The sequence below is a fragment of the Neolamprologus brichardi genome, chromosome 11 (genome assembly GCF_056152115.1).
Source record: "Neolamprologus brichardi isolate AB-2024 chromosome 11, ASM5615211v1, whole genome shotgun sequence".
NCBI classification, from domain to species: Eukaryota; Metazoa; Chordata; class Actinopteri; order Cichliformes; family Cichlidae; genus Neolamprologus; species Neolamprologus brichardi.
In genome coordinates, this window is record NC_142114.1 from 9,178,928 (window position 1) to 9,200,090 (window position 21,163).

The following is a 21,163-nucleotide window of genomic DNA, read 5'->3' on the forward strand; positions in this document are numbered from 1 at the left end:
GTCACTTACGCCTATGCAATTCCCAGTACTTCCATTTCTGCTTTAATTACTGTCCATAAAAAAAATATTTAAAAACATTTTTTTTAAATTGTGCAATTAAAGTTGAACTGTCATGGGTAAAAAAAAAATTTTATTCTGACCCGAGAGGCTTTAGATCACAGATGTGGTGCTTTAAATACTGAATAAATGAGTGCAAAAACGTCACATCCATGATTTAAGTAAATAATTTTTAACCTAAATTTGTAAGAGCAAGCTACACGAAAAAATGGCAAGCATCGACTAGCGTGAGTCATCCAACTCCAACAGTAACAGAAACAATGATTAACATGCACACATTTTTAAGCAGCTAAAAATAGTTTAAAAAAAAAAAAAACCTAACAGCTACTCGGAAAATTAAAAATAACCGTGCACGTAAGACATTATGGGCCTGACTCAAAGCAACAAACATACCTACGGTGTCTCTTGTTGACACAGGCTGTGGCGTACGTGTGAGTGACTTTGAGAGGTGTTCTGACTTGCTCCACTACGGATTCAGAACCGCCTTGGCCTGGTGTGTTTCTGATTTCCTGCACCGTCTGGTGAAGGTAGCAGCTTTGCATGCTGGGGTCACACCTGTAACGTATTTCACACTGGGTTATATTTTGAGTAGCCACCTGGATGAGGAAATAACGTGTTCACGGTGCATGAAGACTACAGCCATCCCTGCCAGGTAGGAACAGGTGTTTGTTTAAAATGACACACAGTGCAGTAATCCAACACGGACTGTTATAAGCATCTCTTGTCCATTTCCTGCTTTTGGAGTGGTTTAACAGTACACTGCTGGAAGTTGGGACTCTGAAAACTTTTTTTTAAAAGCTCAATAAGGTTTTCAAAGTTGAAAGAAACACTAAAGTTTTATCTTTGGGTTTTATAAAAATGAGTGCAATGTGATTAAACTTTAAATGGTATTTTTTAAGGCTTTGTTGTTTCAAAAAGCCAAATTAAATTCAAAAAAATGGAAATGGAAAAAAAAAACGTGTCAAAGGGCATATCGCAGAGCATTCACTATGTGTGATTTTTTTTTTTTTTACTCACGGTGGAAGAAAATAATGACATTTTCTAGCCCAACTCCTGGTTAGCTGGACTAATTTTTTTTTATTATGTGCAGCTTCGGGGCATGTGAATGAAAAGATTGATTGTGTGAATGCCGTTTCTGTCAGCCACAAACAGGCAATGAAATGCCAAGCACACCTGGAGCAGCACTCACTTTTGACAAGCACATACCAATGTAAGGCCCTATTAGAAAAACAATGAAGTCTATCATAAAACATTTATGGTAGATAAAGTGCTCGAGAGCGCCAAAAGCAAGCGCATTATGGCAGCAGGTCTAACATGATTTCGGAGGTGGACGGAAGGTGTGGGGGGAGGCGAAAAAAACCTTAGCTTTTGTTTATGAGTTTCAATATGTGGTGACTTTTGATTAGCACACACTTATTTAAATCTTTAAATATTTTATATTAAATTCTTTGCTGAATATATTCATGACTGAGTGCATGTGCACACAAAAAAGCAAAAACAACCCCAAATCACTTTCCAAAGTTGCTGTATGTTTATTCATGACATTATTTTTAGTTACTGGGCTGTATCATCAGTCATTTTACAAAAATAAAGAGCTTTTCTGTGGTTAAAAATCCTTCATTAAACTATATATATATATATATATATATATATATATATATATATATATATACATACACACACACACACATATATATATATATATATATATATATACATATATATATATATATATATATACATACACACACACACATATATATATATATATATACATATATATATATATACATATATATATATATATACATATACATATATATATATATATATACATATATATATATATATATATATACATATATATATATATATATATATATATACATATATATATATATATACATATATATATATATATATATATATATGTATATATACATATATATATATATATATATATATATATATATATATATTACTGATTGAATCCTTGTAATTTTAAGTATGATTTCTTAAGTGCATCTAAAATCAGTTAAATCACAGCTTGCTATTACTAACAGACGGTGGTGCCACTTCCACCACGACTTTGCCCAGGTTTCTCCCTGCATACATGTAGTCCACTGCCCGGAAAACCGCATCCAAGCCTACAAATTTCCCCTCCTCTGCCAAATCACCGCAATCCACCTCACACACTAGCTTCCCTTTGGCAAACATCTGAATCATGCTACTCAGAGCCTCCCTGTAGTCACCTAAGAAGTGGGGCAAGAAGAAACCCCGAATACTGGCCGACTTCTGGAGTAGCTTGACTGGTAGCGTTCCTCCTTTGAAAGGTGGGATCCCTGAAGCGCTCTGGTACCCTGAGATGAAGCCAATCACTATCAGCCGGCCTTTATTGGCCAGACTGTTTACTGCGAGCTCTAAGACGCTCCCTCCGACTGACTCATAGACCACGTCTATGCCTTGTGGATACTCTTTCCTCAGGATCTTAGCCAAGTCTTCAGCGGTGTAGTTGATCGGCCTGTCGCAGCCGATGGATTTGAGGAAACCGGCTTTCTCGTTGGTCGAGCAGGTCCCAATGACATGGCAACCAGCCTGCTTGGCAAACTGCACAGCGAACTGTCCCGTTCCTCCTGCGGCCGCAGTGACCAGGACAGTCTCACCTTTAGCCAGGTCGCCCAGACGTTTTAAGGCAATATAAGCCGTGGCGCCGCTGACCAAAAGGGTGAGGAACTCTGGCTTCACCGCAGGAACAGGCACAGCTTCCTTGGCTGGGACCACTGTGTACTCGGCAAACGCGCCACTGCCGAAGTAGGCCACAGTATCCCCGACGGTGTAGCGGGAGCTCGCGCTAAGGCCAAGGCCGACAACCTCCCCAATGCCCTCAAAACCTGCATCAAAGGGAGGCTTCACCGAAGGGTCGTAACGGCCCGCTGAGTAATTAATGTCTGAGGCGTTGATTCCCACAAAACTGAAACACAAGAGAAAAATAATTGAGGATTAAAAGTTGGGGAAATAAACCTGCTACATCAGCATGTGCTGAGCAAAATGGATACATTAACATTGCATTTCAGTTAACGGGGTTTTATGCGGTTATTAGCGTAAGCACATATTTCCTGAAATCCTGTATGAAGGTCAACTTCCTTGTTGTGCAGACGGGCGCGCACAGGGCCCAAACACTTTGGTTTGTTTTGGCAATGAGTTATTTTTTCTCTTTTCCTTCTCTTTGCTCGGAAAGAAAAGTCCTGCACTGACAGGGAAAGGTTTGTATCACAAAACGCATTGCATGATGTCATGATTCATTGTCTTCAGAGACACCCACAACAAACTGCACTTTAAAAATAAAAAAAAAAAAAATTCAGATAGCTGCTTGCCTCAACATGAAGACGGTTGTTTTCATCTTACTTTTGTAACATGCTGGAAACAAATATGTGAGAAAGGAACGTATAAATAAATCATTTACTGTCTTTTAGAGCGGCACGCATGCTGTGCCTCATTACCGTGCATGTCACACGTGTACTTTGAGCTCCCAGATAATGCTTCTGTGGTTTATAGATGGGTGGCGACGATATAACAAAACGCCTTGGTTTGACTTCTTCACATCTATGGAATCAGTTTCCTCGCAGCGACGTATTATTTTATTATCAAAAAGGTACAAACTGTTTGCATGTGCATAAACTAGCAAGGCGTCTGAGTTTAAATAACACTCCAAATTAGCAGGGGATCTGTAACAATAAAGTCTCAGTCTGTGCAAGCCTAAGCCCTGGAAAAACTTTTCAAACAGGTAACACAGGTTTGGCCAAAATGCTCTGTAAAATGATAGCGAGCCTAATAATTTGACACTGGTTTCACTGAAATTACAAAATAAGATACAGTGTATTGATAAACGCTACACTTGGGGATAAAAAATTAATCTCTCTTATTTATGTCTCTCAAGAATTAATGAAAGTCCAGAAAACTACAAAAACTCACATCTTGCAATTTTATACGACTTGTGTCCTTTGCATGTGCGTGACCAAATTTTTGTGCACATGTAGCTCAGATAAGATGCTGAGGGACACCTGGACTCGTGGAAGTGAAGGGTTTTAGTACATGTAAAAAATGTCTGCACGCATTTTTTTTTATTTACTCATATAATATATATATATTAAACCTCAGTCTCCTCTTTTCACTGCAGCTATGATTTTTTTTTAAAATAAAAACCGCTCACACTCTTCTGTATTTTATATTCCTTTAAAATTTCTCTTACACCGTGCAAAACGGGACAAAGTGTTCTCTGGTTTACTTTCCCCTGTCAGTTAAAACATTTTCCCATGACTGTGATGCATCACTGACACAGACGACCCAGACGGTCAAGGGTCTCGGTGCACCAAGCGACTGTCTTACAAGCTAATAAGATCCTAATGTTGTATGTTTTACACTCAGTCTCAGGGAGGACTGTATTTTATTGGCAGTAAATACAACAGTAAACCCCGAGGTGGACTGATGTAAAGCTGACTTAACATTAAAAACCACATAAGGCGCACACAGCCAGCAATGTTGTAGGAACCTGAAAGCAGAGTGAGGTGGAATCAGAAATTTATGCAGAAATCCAACTATTAAAAAAAAGCATTAGTGTATGTTTTTTTGGCTTTAATTTCATTTATCTGTTACTGTAATAATGTCGACTCTGTTCAAGCACAACAGAGCCCTACAACAGACTCCTGGATACACTCTGCCTTCTGCTGCTGTGAATGAAAGAAATGATGCTGCAATTCCAGCGCCGTGTAGCACTCCCATCGCCTTCTCCATCATCTCCATCTCTTGATGCCAGCCTGAGCCCCCCCATGACTTTCTGTTTGCAGGTTGGTGACGTAGAGAGACAGGACAGAGAGAGAGAGGGAGAGAGCAGGGGAGAGAGAGATAGAAGAGAGAGAGAGAGATGCCGAGATGGATTGATAGACAAATGCAGAGAGGGCGGAACTTGGAATTACAGTACAGCGCTTATTCCTCACGTATTTTTCCATCTTGTGGCGATGATGATGATGATAATGATGAGGGTGATCGCAGGTGCTGGACATGGGTGATTCGAGGTAAGCGGAGCCGTTTAATAACTTCTCAACAATCTCCTGACAGATCGGCATTTTAAAAAAAGAAAAAGAAAGAAAAGAAAGAAGACGCTTCGGGTCACCTAACGCTTTTCCGACCGACAGAAAAACAGAGTCCGTGTGTTCCCACCGTCACCAAAATTAACTTACCGATTTCTGACCAGCAAGTCCGCGTCTCCGGGTGTCGGAACAGCCACGGTTTGCGTAGAAACGGCCTCTCTGAAATTCGGGCTAAGCTTGGTGACTACCAGCTTTTTCATACTGCTCGCTATGGAGGATCCTTTAAAATCCATGAAGTGCGCCGAGTAGGACATATCTACGATGAACCGCCTCGCAGCCAGATGAACTCCTGAAAGTGTGTCGGTGCCTCTGCGCCCCCCGTAGATTAGCGGTAGTGCTCTCCTGCCGTTTCTCGCCAACAGCGCCCTGGACATGATTCCGAAATGTGACAAAGTTCACGACCAAACTTGACGCGTACTCGTGCCTGTGATTAGGTCGATCAGGTGCCATTAGCCTGCACCACAAGCCTCCCCTCTGCACACGCACGGCGCGCAGGCCAGGCCCGGGCCAGGCTGAGCCGAGCCAAACGAGCTTTTAGACCAAAAATTAAAAAAACAAAACAGGGGGGGGGAGAAAAAAAGCGCGATGCGTCGTAGCGTGACTCTTACGCAAAGCGAACAAGCGGGGGATCGAGTTTAGGATTAAAACATTGCACTGGTGCAGCCCCAGCGTGGAGCACAGCAGCGCCTCAGACTTGTCGTCGGGAGTCCCTCCCCTTCCCGGACACAACACTCACTTCCTACTAAGGTGAAACAAATCAATCCTCGTCTCCCCACACAGGCTATCCTCAGCCGTTTCACTCCCACGAAAAGAACGCCAACCCATCGGATCTTTTTCCAACACCTACAAATAACAACAAAAATCACGGTCCGAGCGTGCACTACGAATGCGCTCCCGTTTTACTGGCGCCTTTCCCCCTTTTCTTCCTAATACTAAATGTTGTGAGCGTCATAGGGAGATGTTTCTGCCCACACTACACCTGTAACCAAAAAGCTCCCACAGGCGATTTGTGAAAGTGTCTTGTTTTCATCTCATTCCATTATTTGTTTCTTTATTTATTTTTGCCTGCTCCTTCCATGCAGCTGTGTTATCGTCTGTTGTCATCTGACTGTCATTTTTCTGGAAGGATCTATTCTTAACAGAGCTGCCGGAGCGCACTGGGGGATATTAAAGCGTCAGCGGGAGCAAGAGTCGTGCCCTAACTCGTGCCGTGTCACTACCAGGCGATCTTAAGATGTCACCTGAGTTGCAAAAAGCTCAGACTTAAGTAGTGAGCCTTGTTGTTTTTGATAGTTTGCAAGAGGCGTTGGGATAAGTTTGGTTTTGTTAGCTGATTTCGCATTAAGTTTTGAGAGGATCACATCCTTTTGTCGGAGGTTTGGCTTCTTTTTTAAGCAAAGGGAGAAGGAGAGAGAGAGAGAGAGAGGGGGGAAAACAAGACAATTAAAAAGATTGACAGGTAGGCTCCTCTGTCAGGGGTGACGCTTGTGGAGAGGGGAGGAGTAAAAATGTAGCAGGAAAAGCCACTCGATGCGTCTGTCTATCAGTTGAGACTGTCTGAAACAGCTTCTGGATCCGCCGCGTTCCCATTTTTTTCTTTTTTTTTGAGAGACCGCGGATCAGTCCCTGGAGTTTTTTCCCCCCGTCTTGTTTTTTTTTTGGCTTTTTCAAGAGACAAATATTTTAGTCCATGTCGATCTGATCTGTTGTTGGCGAAGCTTGGATGCGCCTGCGTCTTGTTTCCCCTCTCTCTCAAGTGATATCCTCTCCACCGCATCAACCACCCCTCCAAAAAAAAAAAAAACGACTCTGTCCAACATGCGATCAGATGAGCGGTGAAAATCATTTTCGCGACTCTTAAAACGTAAGTACGAGAGAAAGCCTACTCGTCTCCATTTATTTTATTTAATTATTTTTCCCCTTCTGTGGGAGAGAAAGAGGGCAGAAGGGGAGGGAGGAAAAAAGTCTCCGCCGGACTGGTGAGGCTGGATCCGGGCTGAGGTGGCGTGGTGGTGACGGGATTGACATTAACCCATCTAATGCCTGTCTATCTCTCTTCTCCTTTCCCATTCTCTCTCTTTCAGGTCTGTGGCAAAAGAACGGAAGGAAACACAAGGATACATTACTTATCAGAGGTGTGCACTCGGGACTTATTTGTTTGGTTACCGCCAGAAATCTCTTTCTTTTCTTTTTTCTTTTTAGTTTTGGTGTGCGTAAAAGGCGCAGCAAACTATCGTCCCCCTCCAAACAGCACTGGAGATTAGGGGGATTTTTTTTGTTTTTCCCCCAAAGGGAGTGAACCGAAAACTTGGGTTTCAAGGTTCTGATTTTTTTTGCTTCTTTTCGTACTCTGCCACGAGAGAGATGAAGGAAGATGATTTTTAATGGACGTGAAGGTGTCAGGAGCTGGCCGAATCCCTTCGTAATTTTTGAGCTCAGTCTCGCTGAAGCCGACCCAGCTATCACATCCAAAAAAGAGCAGCCGGTTTGAAGAGACATTCTCAGCTCAGAGATCAACAACACCCCTCCCCCGAAAAACGGGATGATTTTTCAAAACTGATAAGACTCCATTTGTTTGTAATTCCTGCATGAGAAGCACCGTGGAACGCGACGGTCACTATGCCGAGGAGAAAGCAGCAAGAGCCGCGGCGATCAGCAGGTATAACCCGCCCCTCCATTACGACCATTTCCCATCCCAGTAACCAACTAGTTTTTATTTCCAAGTGCCAATTGGAAGTCTCTCCTTCCACCGTTTTTTTCTTTAGCAGTACTGCATGCTGCGATTTATTACTATTATTATTATTATTTTACAACTTATGGTTTAAATCAATTTATTTGTGTTAATAACACAGCGCACAACTCACCCCTGGACACACTGTTGTGTTTAAAATGTATCTAATTGCGCAAATGACGCACGTATCTGCGCAATGCCACTTTGAGATTTTTTTTAAAATCCTCTGGTGCCAGGAAAGTTCTATTAAGAATGGTGAGATAAACTAAATGGCATGTTATGGGGATAAAAGGGAGTTTTTGAGGTTCAAGAGTGAGTAATGATGAATAATTGACTGGGAAAGAAAGGGGGGAGAAAAACGGGCGAGAGCTGGTTTTTCCTTTCTTTTTTATTTTATTAGAGGATTGCCACCCTTGATTTGATGCGTGATTGATCGTCTGTCATGTGGCAGTCTTTGATCTATTCATCCCTGATAAACATCAATAAATCCCTCCATGAAGACAAGCATGCTTCTGGTAGCCACTCAAATGCACAACCCTGCTTTTAACCAGGAACTGAAAAAAGGAAGAAAAAGAAAAAAGGATAAAGAAAAAAGTTGGGAATTGTGGTGGTAAAAATCACCTTATTTCTTCAAATGTGTATGCACAGAAAGCAGATGAAAGCACCGTGTGTATGTTCAATTGCAAGAAATTCCCCAACATTCTTTAAAAAGAACAGGTATTTGAATTCTCCTCCTCTTCCTATATATTCTTAGATGAAAATATGGAAGGTTCTGGCTGTCCTCGTCCGAAATATTCCTCCCTTATTCGCTGCAAGAATCAGCCCACAGTTGAGGTCCACTGCTGGATATGATTTTTATAATGTGACCAACTGATAAAACCAGGTGTTGTCAGAGGACCGACAAGGTTGACTTCTAGTGGTTTGGATGTGGACTCCCCCTTTTTCCTCTTGTCTCCCTGCAGCCTTTAAACAAATGTAAATGAGTGACAGGGGTTTCTACCTCTGTGCTAATGAGGCCGAGCCTTTGAAGTTAGGCATTAACAACTGGAGTGAACAAAAGACAGTTACAGAATTTTAAAGAGATTTTGAAATATGAGGTGCAAAGCGGGTCGAACAGGAGGGCCAGCCGACGAAGACTTTGAACTCAGCAGGTTTTATCATTTTAAACAGAGAGCTGGCGATGATGAAGATGATGGTGGTGGTGATGATGAGGATGAGGAGGAGGATGAGAAGGAGTGTAGGACGGATGAACATTCAACCGGTGCTCGCTGTTAACTTCGCCTTTTCTCGTTTGCCTTTGTGGCAACCTGTAATATGTTTTCTGGCCCACACTGCGAAGCAAGAATCGAGTTTTATATACCGAGTCTCGCTGTACCTTTCTGCATTTGTGTGTGTGAGACGGAGAGAACAGTCACCGCTGTTGTTTTGGCAAAATATCCCCCTGGAAAAGGTTGGCCACGATGGGAGCAGAGGGACTCCCGTTAGGTTTCTGCATGTAGATGGAGGCATGAAAAACATGACATCTCTGTGACCCCTCCCTTCCCCTCCTTTCTCCTGCCACACACACACCACACACACATACACACGAACCATTGATCCATTACAACGTCCACTGAGTGCCATGCACATCATGGGTTGTAATGGTCAATCACAGCTTGGCAAACGGGATGTTTTCCATTCTTTCACGAACACGATGGCCAGTTAGAGATAACGCCCTCCACTCCACGCTTCCAGAAGTGACTGACTAACACGCAATCACGCTGATACGCGTGCACACACCGACTTACACACCAGGCTAGCCCGATGCTCCACTGGGAGCTCGTACTGACCTGTGGCTTCCTCTGTGTGCTACTGCCCAAAGAGGAAATAGCTCATAGTAGGACTAGGCATGGAAATCAGGAGTCAGACAATTAAAACAACAATAGCAGACTTGTGTGGACAGCCTATTTTTTTCATTCTCACTTTGTAAAGCTTGTGGAGACTTTTATTAGGTGCGTTATGTTTCGAGGCCGCACCATGCAAAGTTCTATTTTGCAAATCAGAAACAGCAAAAGATTTTCTTAACAGTTTCATTTCTTTGAGTTACATAATCAGATGTGCACATTTCCCTGTTAATTTTCATACACAGTGCACTTCTTAGGCAGCTTCTTGGCAAAGAGCTGAATTTTCGGGTTGCTTGAGCTTCCCATGTTAAAACTTTTCTTTGATCAGGTTGTTAATTTATTTTGCAGTAAATTTTACAGTTTCCGCAAATTTTTTTTTAAACAATAATTCTTTTGTTTTGTTTTGTTTTCTTTTTTTAAAGAAATTTATCACAGGATTTCTTAGGATCATTTTGAAGTATCTGCGTGTGTGTGTGTGTGTGTGTGTGTGTGTGTGAGACACTGCTGTTTAGATGACAAAAAACCCCATTAATGACATATTCCACCGATGCAATGAAAACGCAGCACTCGTTGTTACGCTTCCTGTTGCTTTATAATTTTCATCAGGAAATTCACACGCAGGAATTCCAGAACATGGAAACCGAAACGCGAAGAAACTTTGCAAACCTGAATCAGCAAGTTTGTGAAAATATATATATACACACACACACCCTGGTGTTCTTGTTTGTGCAAAGATGGATGCTCCTGTTGTGCATTACTACGTGCACCTCGTACAGTCGATGCCTTGATTTAAAGGTAAAGAGGCCAGGAGGAAAAACCAAAAAAAAGTAAAGGACAGAAAGCAGTGACGCCGCCTTTCATGGTAGGCAGGCTTGCATAGTCTTACATGAGGAAGACGAGGGAAAAGAGACGACGAGATAGTCGCTCTTGTTCCGTTGCATGATGGTTAATTATAAGAGAAACGGTGAGTGTGTATAGAGTGGGGAAGGGGTGGTGTTGGTGGTGGTGGGGGTAAGGTTGCATCCCGTTGGCTTCATTAGAGAGAGCCCTAATTATCTGTGGAGCTGATGGATTTGTGACAGGCCCTAACGATTAATGCTGACAAATTCAGTAAGGTGTCAAGTCCACAGCTGCCTTGATGTAATCAAGTTGATATTATACAGTCCCCATAGCCCCTAGTGCAGCACCAACTCAATTTGCCTGTGCAGGTGACAAATGGACTTTGCTACCTGACTAATCACATCAGGAGACAATGCCAGTTAATGACCTCAGTAAGCCCCCCCCCCCCCCCCCCCCCCCACCATACACACTCACACACACACACGCCCCCATCCTCACCACCTCCTATAACCTTGCAATAAGCGAGCCAGACCAGCCACAGCACATTGCAGCCTATCCCTCTATTCTCTGCTAATTTTCTGCTTGTCCCATTGTTTTTATTTTCATTTGAATTCTTTCGGTTACCACGAAAATTGTTTTTGGGTTGTTTTTTTAAAAAAAAAGTACTATTATTATCATTAATGCGGTGCATTTTTCGTGAAGTTTCCTCTTATTTTCTGCTGTAATTTTCTCAGTGGAAATTTCTCAACTCTTGCGAGAGCTTTATTTATTTTTGTATTAATGACACGGCTGAGGCCTGTTCTAACCGCCTGATGCATCAGCGCTCCAGAGTAATCCCGGGAACCATTTTTAAAAATCTCGACGTTCTGTTGAAGTTTTTACACTTTCGCATGTGTTGCGGCCCCACCAGCCCCACCACCCCCACCCTTGCCAGTAAATCACTGCCACTTCATAGAACGGCTTCCTCGTACTTTGGCTGAACGTTCTCCCAGCTCGGTGTTGTAGCCGCCCGCCTCGCTGAAGGCCTCCAGTTTATTCCGAGCTGGAGAATCACAGTGCCCGGGGATTAATGATTTTGCATGCCCGGGGTAGCTAAGATTACACAGCGACCTTTGTGCTCTTACTTGACGATGCTGTTATGTGATATTCTCCCCTCAAAATAATCAGCACGCTGAGATTTATGTGACACCCCCCCTCCACACACACACACACTCACACGCACACACACACACAGACATCAACTCACCCTTCTGTCTGCACCGGTGTCCTGAGGAATACTGCACTGCATAGGCTCTAGGTGTGTGTGTGTGTGTATGTGTGTGCATTTTATTGAAAAAACTCAGTGTTGCCAGATTTGAATCCCCCCCCCCCCCCCCCCCGAGAATTACAACAGTCTTGTTTTGATGAAAAGTTGATTTTTTTCAAGAAAGGAACTAGTGTCTCGCTTGAAAGTTGGAAGGCTTTAACTTCCGATGGCTCAAAGGCTGCACAGCTTCTGAGAAATGAGAAGTTTATGTTAGATTTGGATGAAAAAAAGAGGAAAAAAAAAGAAGTGTGTGCATGTTTGTGTGAGTGTGTAAGAGGAGGAAAGGGAGAGAGATGAGGTGAGAGTGTGTGTGTGTGTGAGCTTGTAGCTTAGCACTGACCGGTGTTAGTTTTCCTGGAATGAATAACTCCAACGAGTGTAACGGCAACCACGCCATGTTAGTCATCCTTTTTAGCGTGGCCTGCCCCTCTGCCCCCCCCCCCCCCCAACCAACCCCCCACATCACTGCAAGAGCAGGAAAACAAGCTCCAAGAGCAGCGCCATGTTTCTCATATCTCAACTGTTATATCTCTGCACTATTCCCAGTCAAAAAGGAGGGATATCAGACAGAGCGGGAACACTTATTGATCCACCGCAGCCTTGTTTCATCTCAGCCCCAACACCCCCCAACACACACACACACACCTCGCATGTACTGTATGTTTTCTGGCCATTCTATTTAGCCCGGTGTGTGCGGACTCAGCTAGAGGTTACACTAATTGGAGCGGTGGCGTCGTTAGCAGGTGGCATCGATCGACTTCGTCAATAGCCACTTTTGCTCCTGCGCCACCCTCCCAAACTAGCAGTTAAATTTACATCTGGGATTTGAGCCAGTCAGAGGTCAAACTTGCTCAGCTCGCTCTTCTAATGCCTCGAGTCACCACGAATGCCCCTGATGTTTGTGTGTGTGTCTGTGTGTGGTATTAGTTTCTTACATGGTTTAGTTTCATTTATCATCCTTGTAATTCTTTGCATGAATGTGCATTAGTTGTGTAAGCATTACCAAAACAGTTTCAAGATCAACAGGTTTTTTGAATGTTTAAAAAAAAAAAAGGATTATCAGGAATAACTAATTACAAGATAGATGATATTAGCAAACTTGTAATCATGTAGCTTTTGTGGTTCACATGGATAAAAGATAGATTTCACGCCATACCGCTAATGCTCCTCCTTGTCTTTTTCCTCTTTTTGATTCTTTTCGGGGCATTCGCAGCAAAAACCTGCCCTCGGGGCACGCCGCTACCATCACTAGCAGTGTGTTGCCCTCGCTGCACTTTAAACACACACATGCACACCGTCAACCATAAACACAGACAGTCAGACAGACGCGCGCACGTACACACACAAAAACGCACGTACACACCTACACCTAATGCTTAAGTGCAGCCAGCATGTCTCTGTGGGAGGTCATAATGGAGGTGGCTTAGTATGATGGGAAATCATATCATTAAAGAAGCCAGATGTGCTTTGTTGCCTGCCTTGCAGCACATAAAAACAGCAGCAAGTCATGGGATCCAAAAAAGAAGGAGGAAAAAAAAAACGCTAGTCTGAGAAAATCAAGTCTGAAACAGATAGAAAGCAGCCCTCTGGGACTGGGCTGACAAGCAGTCTTATTCCTGACTGCCATAGAAAAACAATTTCCCCCCAAATAAAGAATTTTTGTTCTCATTTTTCAATCTTGCAGCAGCATAACAAACTCGTTTTCTTAACTTTCATGAAATTTCAGAAAGGACTCAAAGCTTTGATAAACGACTTGCTGTCGCCATTATCAGCTCTCTGTTAAGTGTGCTTAATTACTATGTAATATTTGTGTTGTGCTGAGTAATTACAGTTTGTTAAGGTTCCACAGTAGGGATGTAAGACCTCCGAGCTCATTAATGGAAAAAAAAAAAAAACAAACTGTTGATATTTTGTGTGTGTGTGTGTGTGTGTTTTTTATTTATTTATTTTTTGCTTTCCTCTGGCACATAATTTGAGACATGAGGAGGATAAGAGGGGAAACATTCAAGAGAAGTAGTCATGCAACATTTACAGCACAAAAATTGACATCTTAAATTTTCTTAAGTAAAGTATTACATTTGCCGAGGGTAAATTTGCTCTCTTGATCAGTGCTGTGCCTCCTCGAGAGGCTATGGGAAAGTCTGCTAGAGCCAAATTTAACATGTTACTACTATCAATAAAAGATGAGCAATTACAGAATATTTTGTTTAATAAGTATTTGAATTCCTCGGCGCAGGAAAAAAACAAACAAAAAAAACCCATGTAGCTTACCCACTCATTACATCAGTTAGCAGGGGGAGTGAGAGGCAGCTCTTTGATGCCAACAAACAAACAAGACAAACGAGATGGGCCCACTACAGAAGAGCAAAAGCCCCATCCAGGGACACCCAACCCCTGTACACTCCTCCCTCTCCTCCCTCTCTTCTTCTCCATCTCCCTCTACCTCTCTCGCTCTCTCTCTTTGACTCTTTCACATATCTCCTCTCTCATTTTGCAGCACTCCGTCTCCCTTTATTTTTTGCTCTTTTACCCTCTCCAGCATGTTTCTCATCTCAACCCCGTCCCACCCACCCCTTTCACTTCTGGATAAATACTCTTCTTTCTTCTTCTTCTTCTTCTTCTTCTTTTGCCAATCAAAAGCAAAGAGAAAAAAGGAATTCTGGTGTTGGGGCTAAACAAAAACAAAAAAACAAAAATGAGGCTGGCTAAAAAAATATGTTTTTCTTTTTTTTTAACTCCTCATTTTTCCCGTTGGTTGTACCTCGGCGGACAAACTTAGGTGGAGATTGTCAGGGTTAGGGTTAGGCTTAAAAGGAGGCAGCTGGGGGAGTGAAAGAGTTGAAAAGCACGTTTTTTGGGGTTTTTTTGTCTTTTAACAAATACTAAATTATCTCAGCATGGCTTAAATCCATACAGCAATGTAATGATTAAGTGTGGGTTTTTTTCCCCCCCTCTGTTATGGAGTGTGTATGTGGGGGGGGGGGGGGGGGGGGATGGATGTGTGATGGTGTGATGACAGCGGTGGGCACCGATGTTTAGCCAAGCAGCAGCACCAAAGAAGATTGGCCGTGTGGGTGAAGCTCAAGAGAGGTGGATATTTAGGATAGGGAAGGGAGATGAAATCTGTGCGTGTGTGTTTGTGTATTTGCTGCATGGGGTGGAGTGGTGGGTGGTGGGTGGGGTGTAGCTTTTAGGATGGGCATTAAAGCTGACAGATGAACGGGACGATGGACAAATTCTCCCACAACAGCTGTGACTGCCGCCATTATCCTGACAGGTGTCAATTAAGAATTACTGCCTGGCCGGCCGAATTGCCCCTCCCGACTCACGCACATGTCCCTCCATCCCTACAACATTCCCCTCCAACGCTCTCCTCTGCTCCCCACCCCTTGTCCAGCTGTCGGTGTGTGAGAGAAATAACACTTTACCCTTGTCAGGGTTGTCACAGGCCCTGCAGCCCCTGTTCTCTCCCCCTTTGAAACAGCAGCCAGCGGCAGGCACTCATTGATCAATAGCTCGCTGTATTAGCAATCACGGTAAAGCGAGTGTTGGGCAGATGGGTGGAAGGTTTGGGAGGTCCGGTATTTTCCCCATTTTAACCTCGATCTGTAGGCCGGTTCGCACTCTGGTAGTTGAATAATACCGGAACGATGCAAAGACGGTAGGCGAAAGCAAAACTCTAGATCAAGCTCGCTATGTAGTTTGTTCCACAGGTTTAAAAAAAAGCATCTTCATTTCGTCCCTGGTGTGTGTCATACATACACAGTGTATGCTAAGTTCACCTTCTGCAAAACAGCAGCAGCTGCAGACTAACCTAACCGCTGGTTCTTCCCTCCGTGTTCCTCGCGCTGTTGGCTAACACGGGCCCATTTTTTATTCCACATTGTAAAGTGGGGAGCTGAGGTCAGTGAGTGAGAAAATGAACAGTTGCCATTGCCCATCTTGAGGGCTTCCTTCCAGTAAACCCGTTGGCTGACAAACACGTTTGAGTCGACAGGCTTCTGGCATTAAAGTGGAAAAAAAACAAACAACACCCCCCCCCCCCCAAAAAACCCTCAAATTTAAGTGGCGTGTGTTCCACATTTGCCATATTTTCTCAATTTTTAAGGGTTTAAATCAGTGCAGCGGCATGTAGGTCATTTCCCTCGGTAATTGGTAAAGTTTAATCGAAAGCATTATGTGCACAGGCTTCAGGCAGCCAAGTGGTGACTGCGCACAGTAAGTAGCAGAGCAGGAAACGCAAAGTTCAGTTTTACATTTGCCATTATTTCTAATTACATATCACCTAATTTACCGTTACATGCATATATATGAAGTTATTATACGCCTATGCGTAACACTGTTGACACTGCGTAGTTTACTGCTCGGCTTCTGTAATGTGCAGTTTTCGGCACCGGTGCAGAATAAACATGGGAAACTTCAGTCGGTTAAAGGAGGGAAGCAAAAACAGCAACGCGCAAGAAGCAACATGAGAGCGAGCGGCGAAGGCTCCCCAGGAATACGCAGATGGATTTGCATGTTCACTTGGGAGTTACAGTTTTGGATTTCCTCCCTAGAAATAATTTGCCACAGAAAATAACCGGGGAAGATAATATCAGTGTTATTTTGCTACTCCTAGCCGTATTTGCATATCTCTTGTTTTAAATAAGGCAACCCCCTCGGAGTGAAACTCGGTTTGTTTTTTTTTGTTTTGTTTTTCCTAAGCTTCATTCAGCATCACCTCTTTTTCCTCCCCTCATTCTCACAGATCTAACACCTCTCCCTCTCTCTCTCCTTCTTTCTCTGTTTATTTCGCTCTTTCTTTCAGGCCTACCTCCTCTCTGCTGTCTCACACTGGCACTAGACTGCTCTGAGCGATTATCAAACCTGAGAATATTTTTCCATCCCCATGCAAATCACCCCACCATGCTCTCTCTTATCGTTCCTGCTTTGCCCCCGCTACCTCCTCCCCGCCCCGGCCCCAGCCACCCCCAAACGGCTGTGTGTAATCAAAGTAAACGGCAGCTAAAGCTAAAAGGGAAACGCTCTTTGTGGAGATGGATGGAGGGATTAAATATTAACCGGATGCGGCTGACTTAAGGCAAGTGTTTTACATAGCTGCTCCCGCCATGGATGCCGCACATTGATCCCTTCGCCCTGGTGCTTTTACTTGTTTGGCTGCCTGCCGTTAATTTTTCACCATCATCTCGCTGGCCGGGCCTTTAGAATGGGAACGGGGGTGGGGAGGAAGCCAACAAATGGTTCAGCCATCTATACCCCCCCCCCCCCCCCCACACACACACACACACACACACACACTCATACACAGTCCACCCCCCCACCCCCCCTTGCTCTGTGCTTTTAACAGGGGCAGGTGAGATGGATGATAGCAATTTGAAATTTTGTTTGTGCGTGTGATCATGGAGATTGTTTTCAGTATTACCATGGTGTAACAATTCCAGTGATTAATTGAGGTGAATGCTTGGCTCAGATTAGAAGGATCAGGGAAACTAGAGGGTTTTTTTTATTTTTGCCCCCCCCCCGTCCTTGCTCCTGACTTGTCAATGTCGTGTTTATCAACTGACCTCAGAGTCCAAAGTTGCTAGCTTTTTATACGCGCTTGCAACAACACGCTCTCCCGGATTCTTGCCTCCACACACACACTGCCCCTCTTGTCATATCCCTTACTTCATTTCCTCGTGCCTCTTTCTTCCTGTCCTCCAGCTGTGATTAAAAGACAAAATCAAACCACTCAGGCCGAACTTTGTCCAAAGAGAAGACTAAACAAAAACAAAATGGCTTACAGTGGCTGCACTATTCCAGGGGTAGGGATTTTCTTCCAGTGGCAACAGCGCGGTGTTTTCATGTGTTTGTTGTCTGCATGTGTATAGCAATATCCTGTGGGGGTCACAGAGGCGGCCTGTTAACGTGGAGGGGGGGGGGGGTTATACCAGTGGTCCTTCATCCCACCCCTCCTGCACTGGTGCTGTTGACAGCGTCATGAAGGCCTTCTGGCATTTATAAATGTGTGTCCGTGCTCCAGCTTAGCTGCCCCCCCCCCCAACTCCTCTCCAAACACTTCTGCTGCACACACTCCCACCCCAGCCAGAGTGCACATCCGACGGGGTCGCAGGCAGGTCGTGACCCCCAGGTGGCCACGGTCCGAACGAAGCAGGTTCTTATTTGCTCTCTTTTCTCTCTTTTCGGCTGGCTTCATATTCTATTTAAGTTCAAAGAGATATGAACCTTTTTATGCAGGATATCAGTGTTTCGCTGCTGGGAGGAACAGATAGCTGGTATTTAAAATGCTGCATGGTATTAATTTGACGATTTTCATGCCGCCAAAAAAAAAATGTAAATAATTTTGTGGTTCAACCAGAATTACACATTATTAAAATGCTCTAAGCCAATAAGCCAATATTAATAGCAACGATAATAATAAGAACACTAAAAATATTGTTGCCCTGTTGTGTAATCCAATCAGAACGCTACATTAAGTTAAATCCGGCTACCTTTCATGACACCATTGTGTTTGATTTCCCCAATAAGCACATGATGATGAAATTGGTACACAGTGTTAGACCTGCCTTATGGGTCATCCTCTAATATGTGGCAAGGAAATCTATTAAATATGTCTGACTCTACTCTTTATTCCCCTCCTTTGTCTATTGGATCCTCACCAACGTCTTCCTTTTCATGCTGTTTTCTTTCTCTTTCTCCTCTCCCTGTCTTTCGGTGTTTCAGGCTCTTTTGCTCTCCTTTAGTCAAAGTAGCCCTAGTCCCCATAGCAACACACAGTGAACTCTTACTCATTAGTGTGTGTTGCAGCCCAATGAATGGCCTGGATCCTGCTCCTCATTCCTGTGATTTCGTACTAACACAACCATCACCTCATCGTGATTTGTATTTTCTTTTTTTTGTACCTGACTGCAAGGAGTAAATGCTAGTGAAGACATTTGGATGATTTCAAGTCAGTAGTGGGTGAATATATGTGTGTGTGTGTGTGTGAGAAAGAGAGAAAGCACATGAAGATTGAGAAGCGACACTGGGAAATGTCCCTCCGCCACGCCTGACTCGCGCTCGGCTGTTTTCTTTTTTTTGGCCGTTAAATCTCCAGTGTACTGATAACAGGTCAGCCGTTGAGAGAGAAATGAAAGGGAGGAGGAGTGTAAAGAGAGAGAGAGAGAAACTGGAAGGGGGGAGAGTGAGGAAGAGGAAGACTGGGATATGATTAGAGAGTGTGTGAGTAAGGGAGTGTGTATGCAAGAGGGGGAAAAAAGCGAAACAGAGAGATTGGTCTTTATGCTGGCTCACCCATTGCGTGGGCGGTGCATGGAGTAGAGAGGTCAATAGGATGCCGTGATAGGCTAATCTGCCAGGAAGGGAGGGCTAGGGCAGGCCTCACGGGAGCAGCTCATTGGCTAGACTCATTTGCCCTGTGAAATAAAATCTCATCATGTCTTTGTTTTCTTTTTCTTTTTTTTCTCTCCACCATTTCAAGATTGATAGTGCGAGCATTTGCTCTGAAAAGTCTTTTGGCGTGTGTGAATATTTATCTGTTTGCATATAAACTGTATGCATCTGTATAACGCTGCGTGTGTGTGTGTGTGTGGCAGACCTCTCTCAGTTCATCCCAGTTCCTGTGGGAGTGTGCGTGCATGCGCAACATTTCCAGAGCTGTGTGTGCTCGTACTCCCAGTCAGACACATGGATGACAGATGACCCAGTGGGAGACACCAGCCATCCTGCCCAACCGGAATCTTGCTACCCCCCCACCTCCTTGCCTATTAAAAAGTGCGCACTTTGTTTACTTCCTCGGCTTTTAGCCATAAATCCTGGATCTACCTCCAATGTGGCGTTGCCCTCTTTTCCTCAGGTTACGGCTTTGAACACGATCATAATAGCTGCGTCACCGCTTGTGTGTCTCTGTGTGTGTGTGTGTGTCTGCGTGAGAACAAACCAGCCGCAACCTGGCTGCATGCATGCCTGTCTGTCGCTGCGTATGTGTGTGTGTTGGGGGGTGGCGGTGGGGGCTTACTGGACCAGAGGAAACCTAAATCCTCATATAAAAGGGCCATGCACTCAGGCTGGGCTGAGGAAAGGAGGGAGGGAGACAGAAGGAAAGAGAGAGAGAGAGCGAGGGAGAGAGAAGGGGAAAAAAGTTGATTTCCTTTTTCAGCAGAGCCATACATCACAGGGCCTCCCAGCTGCAGTGTCACAAGCTGACAGAATGACATGTGTCATTTATCAAAGGGGCCAGGCGGGGGCCTTGGGAAACGTGCACCACAAAGCCTGAGAGAGTTCATTCCAACGCTCAACCCACCCTCCTTCCCTTCCTCCCTCCCTCCCTTCCTCCCTCATCTCTACTCCTTCAGCCCGCCCCCGCTGTTCACTCTCCTCCTCGTTTTCTCTTCTCCCTGCCTCCCCTCCCGACCACCTCCACCCTCCTTACTCACTTTGCCTGGTTCCAAAAAAACGGGCCCTGTAATGTTTCTGTCTTCCCTCTACTCTCACACAGCCGCTTTGTGTGTGTTTGTGTTTGTGTGTGTGTTTGTGTGTGTATACAATTGTGTGTTTGTGTATGCAGGGCTACCCCATTGAGTACAGGCACTGGCTATATCTTCAAAGCCAACTTTTGAAAAAAAAAATCTGAAAGAATAATTAAAATATTCAATAAGTTGGGACGGCATTTAGAAGCACTTACAAGTGGTTTGACAACATCTTCCGATATTTTTATGCATTCATTCACAAATTTCTCACTAAATGATGCTATTAGTATTTACCTTTGTTTTTCTGACGTGTTTAAAACCCGCCTTATCTTTCTGAAGGTCATTATTGCACCCTCCGTACGGAATAGCTGGTTCCCCCGTGTCATTCTTTTGCTGTCGTTTTTAAATTCACTGTGTCGATGCAGTCTGGAAACATTTATATGCACAAACACACTCCATACTTGCTACTGAAGAGTTGTTTGACAGAGAGATTACAGCTTTTTTGGCTGTTCGGGACCCAGTCGGAGGTCCGCGGGGGTCACGGCACTGAACGCTCTTGGCCTGTTTAAGAGCACATTACTCTGCAGAACAGCTCGTACATAGGAAAGCCCTTTGTAGCTGATGTGTCAGTTACTATAGCAAACAGTGTCGGTCCAGTTGTGGCATGCCTATCTACTACTACTTTCTTCCATTAATGTCTTACCTCACTGCATGCATTCCTGTTTCTTGCT

The 21,163-nt window shown here is 44.0% G+C and overlaps 2 protein-coding genes across 3 annotated transcripts in view; one reads left to right on the plus strand and one right to left on the minus strand.

Annotated features, from left to right (window-relative positions):
- Nucleotides 1–2,017: 2,017 nt before the first annotated feature.
- On the minus strand, nt 2,018–6,098 carry LOC102799231 (prostaglandin reductase-3-like). Its single transcript, XM_006794875.3, has 2 exons — nt 5,295–6,098; nt 2,018–3,028 (listed from the first exon to the last, which is right to left on the minus strand). Exons 1-2 carry the CDS (start codon nt 5,576–5,578, stop codon nt 2,098–2,100), a joined length of 1,215 nt encoding a protein of 404 aa, XP_006794938.2. The 5' UTR covers nt 5,579–6,098; the 3' UTR covers nt 2,018–2,097.
- The window catches only part of LOC102799526 (teashirt homolog 1-like), a 35,708-nt gene continuing 19,495 nt past the window's right edge, over nt 4,951–21,163 (plus strand). Inside the window, exons 1-2 of one of the 2 annotated variants that reach the window (XM_006794877.3) lie at nt 4,951–5,129; nt 7,289–7,863. In XM_006794877.3, coding sequence (XP_006794940.1) covers nt 7,824–7,863 — 40 coding nt within the window. In that variant the 5' untranslated portion in view covers nt 4,951–5,129; nt 7,289–7,823. Of the gene's footprint in view, nt 5,130–6,617; nt 7,069–7,288; nt 7,864–21,163 lie in introns of those variants that run through there. The other variant, XM_006794876.3, reaches the window with a different exon arrangement.

Coding starts and splice junctions, on each gene's coding strand:
- LOC102799231 (XM_006794875.3), bottom strand. CDS start 5,578: ATGTCCAGGGCGCTGTTGGCGAGAAACGGCAGGAGAGCACTACCGCTA. Junction 3,029..5,294: donor GACTTGCTGGTCAGAAATCG/GTAAGTTAATTT, acceptor CTTGTGTTTCAG/TTTTGTGGGAATCAACGCCT.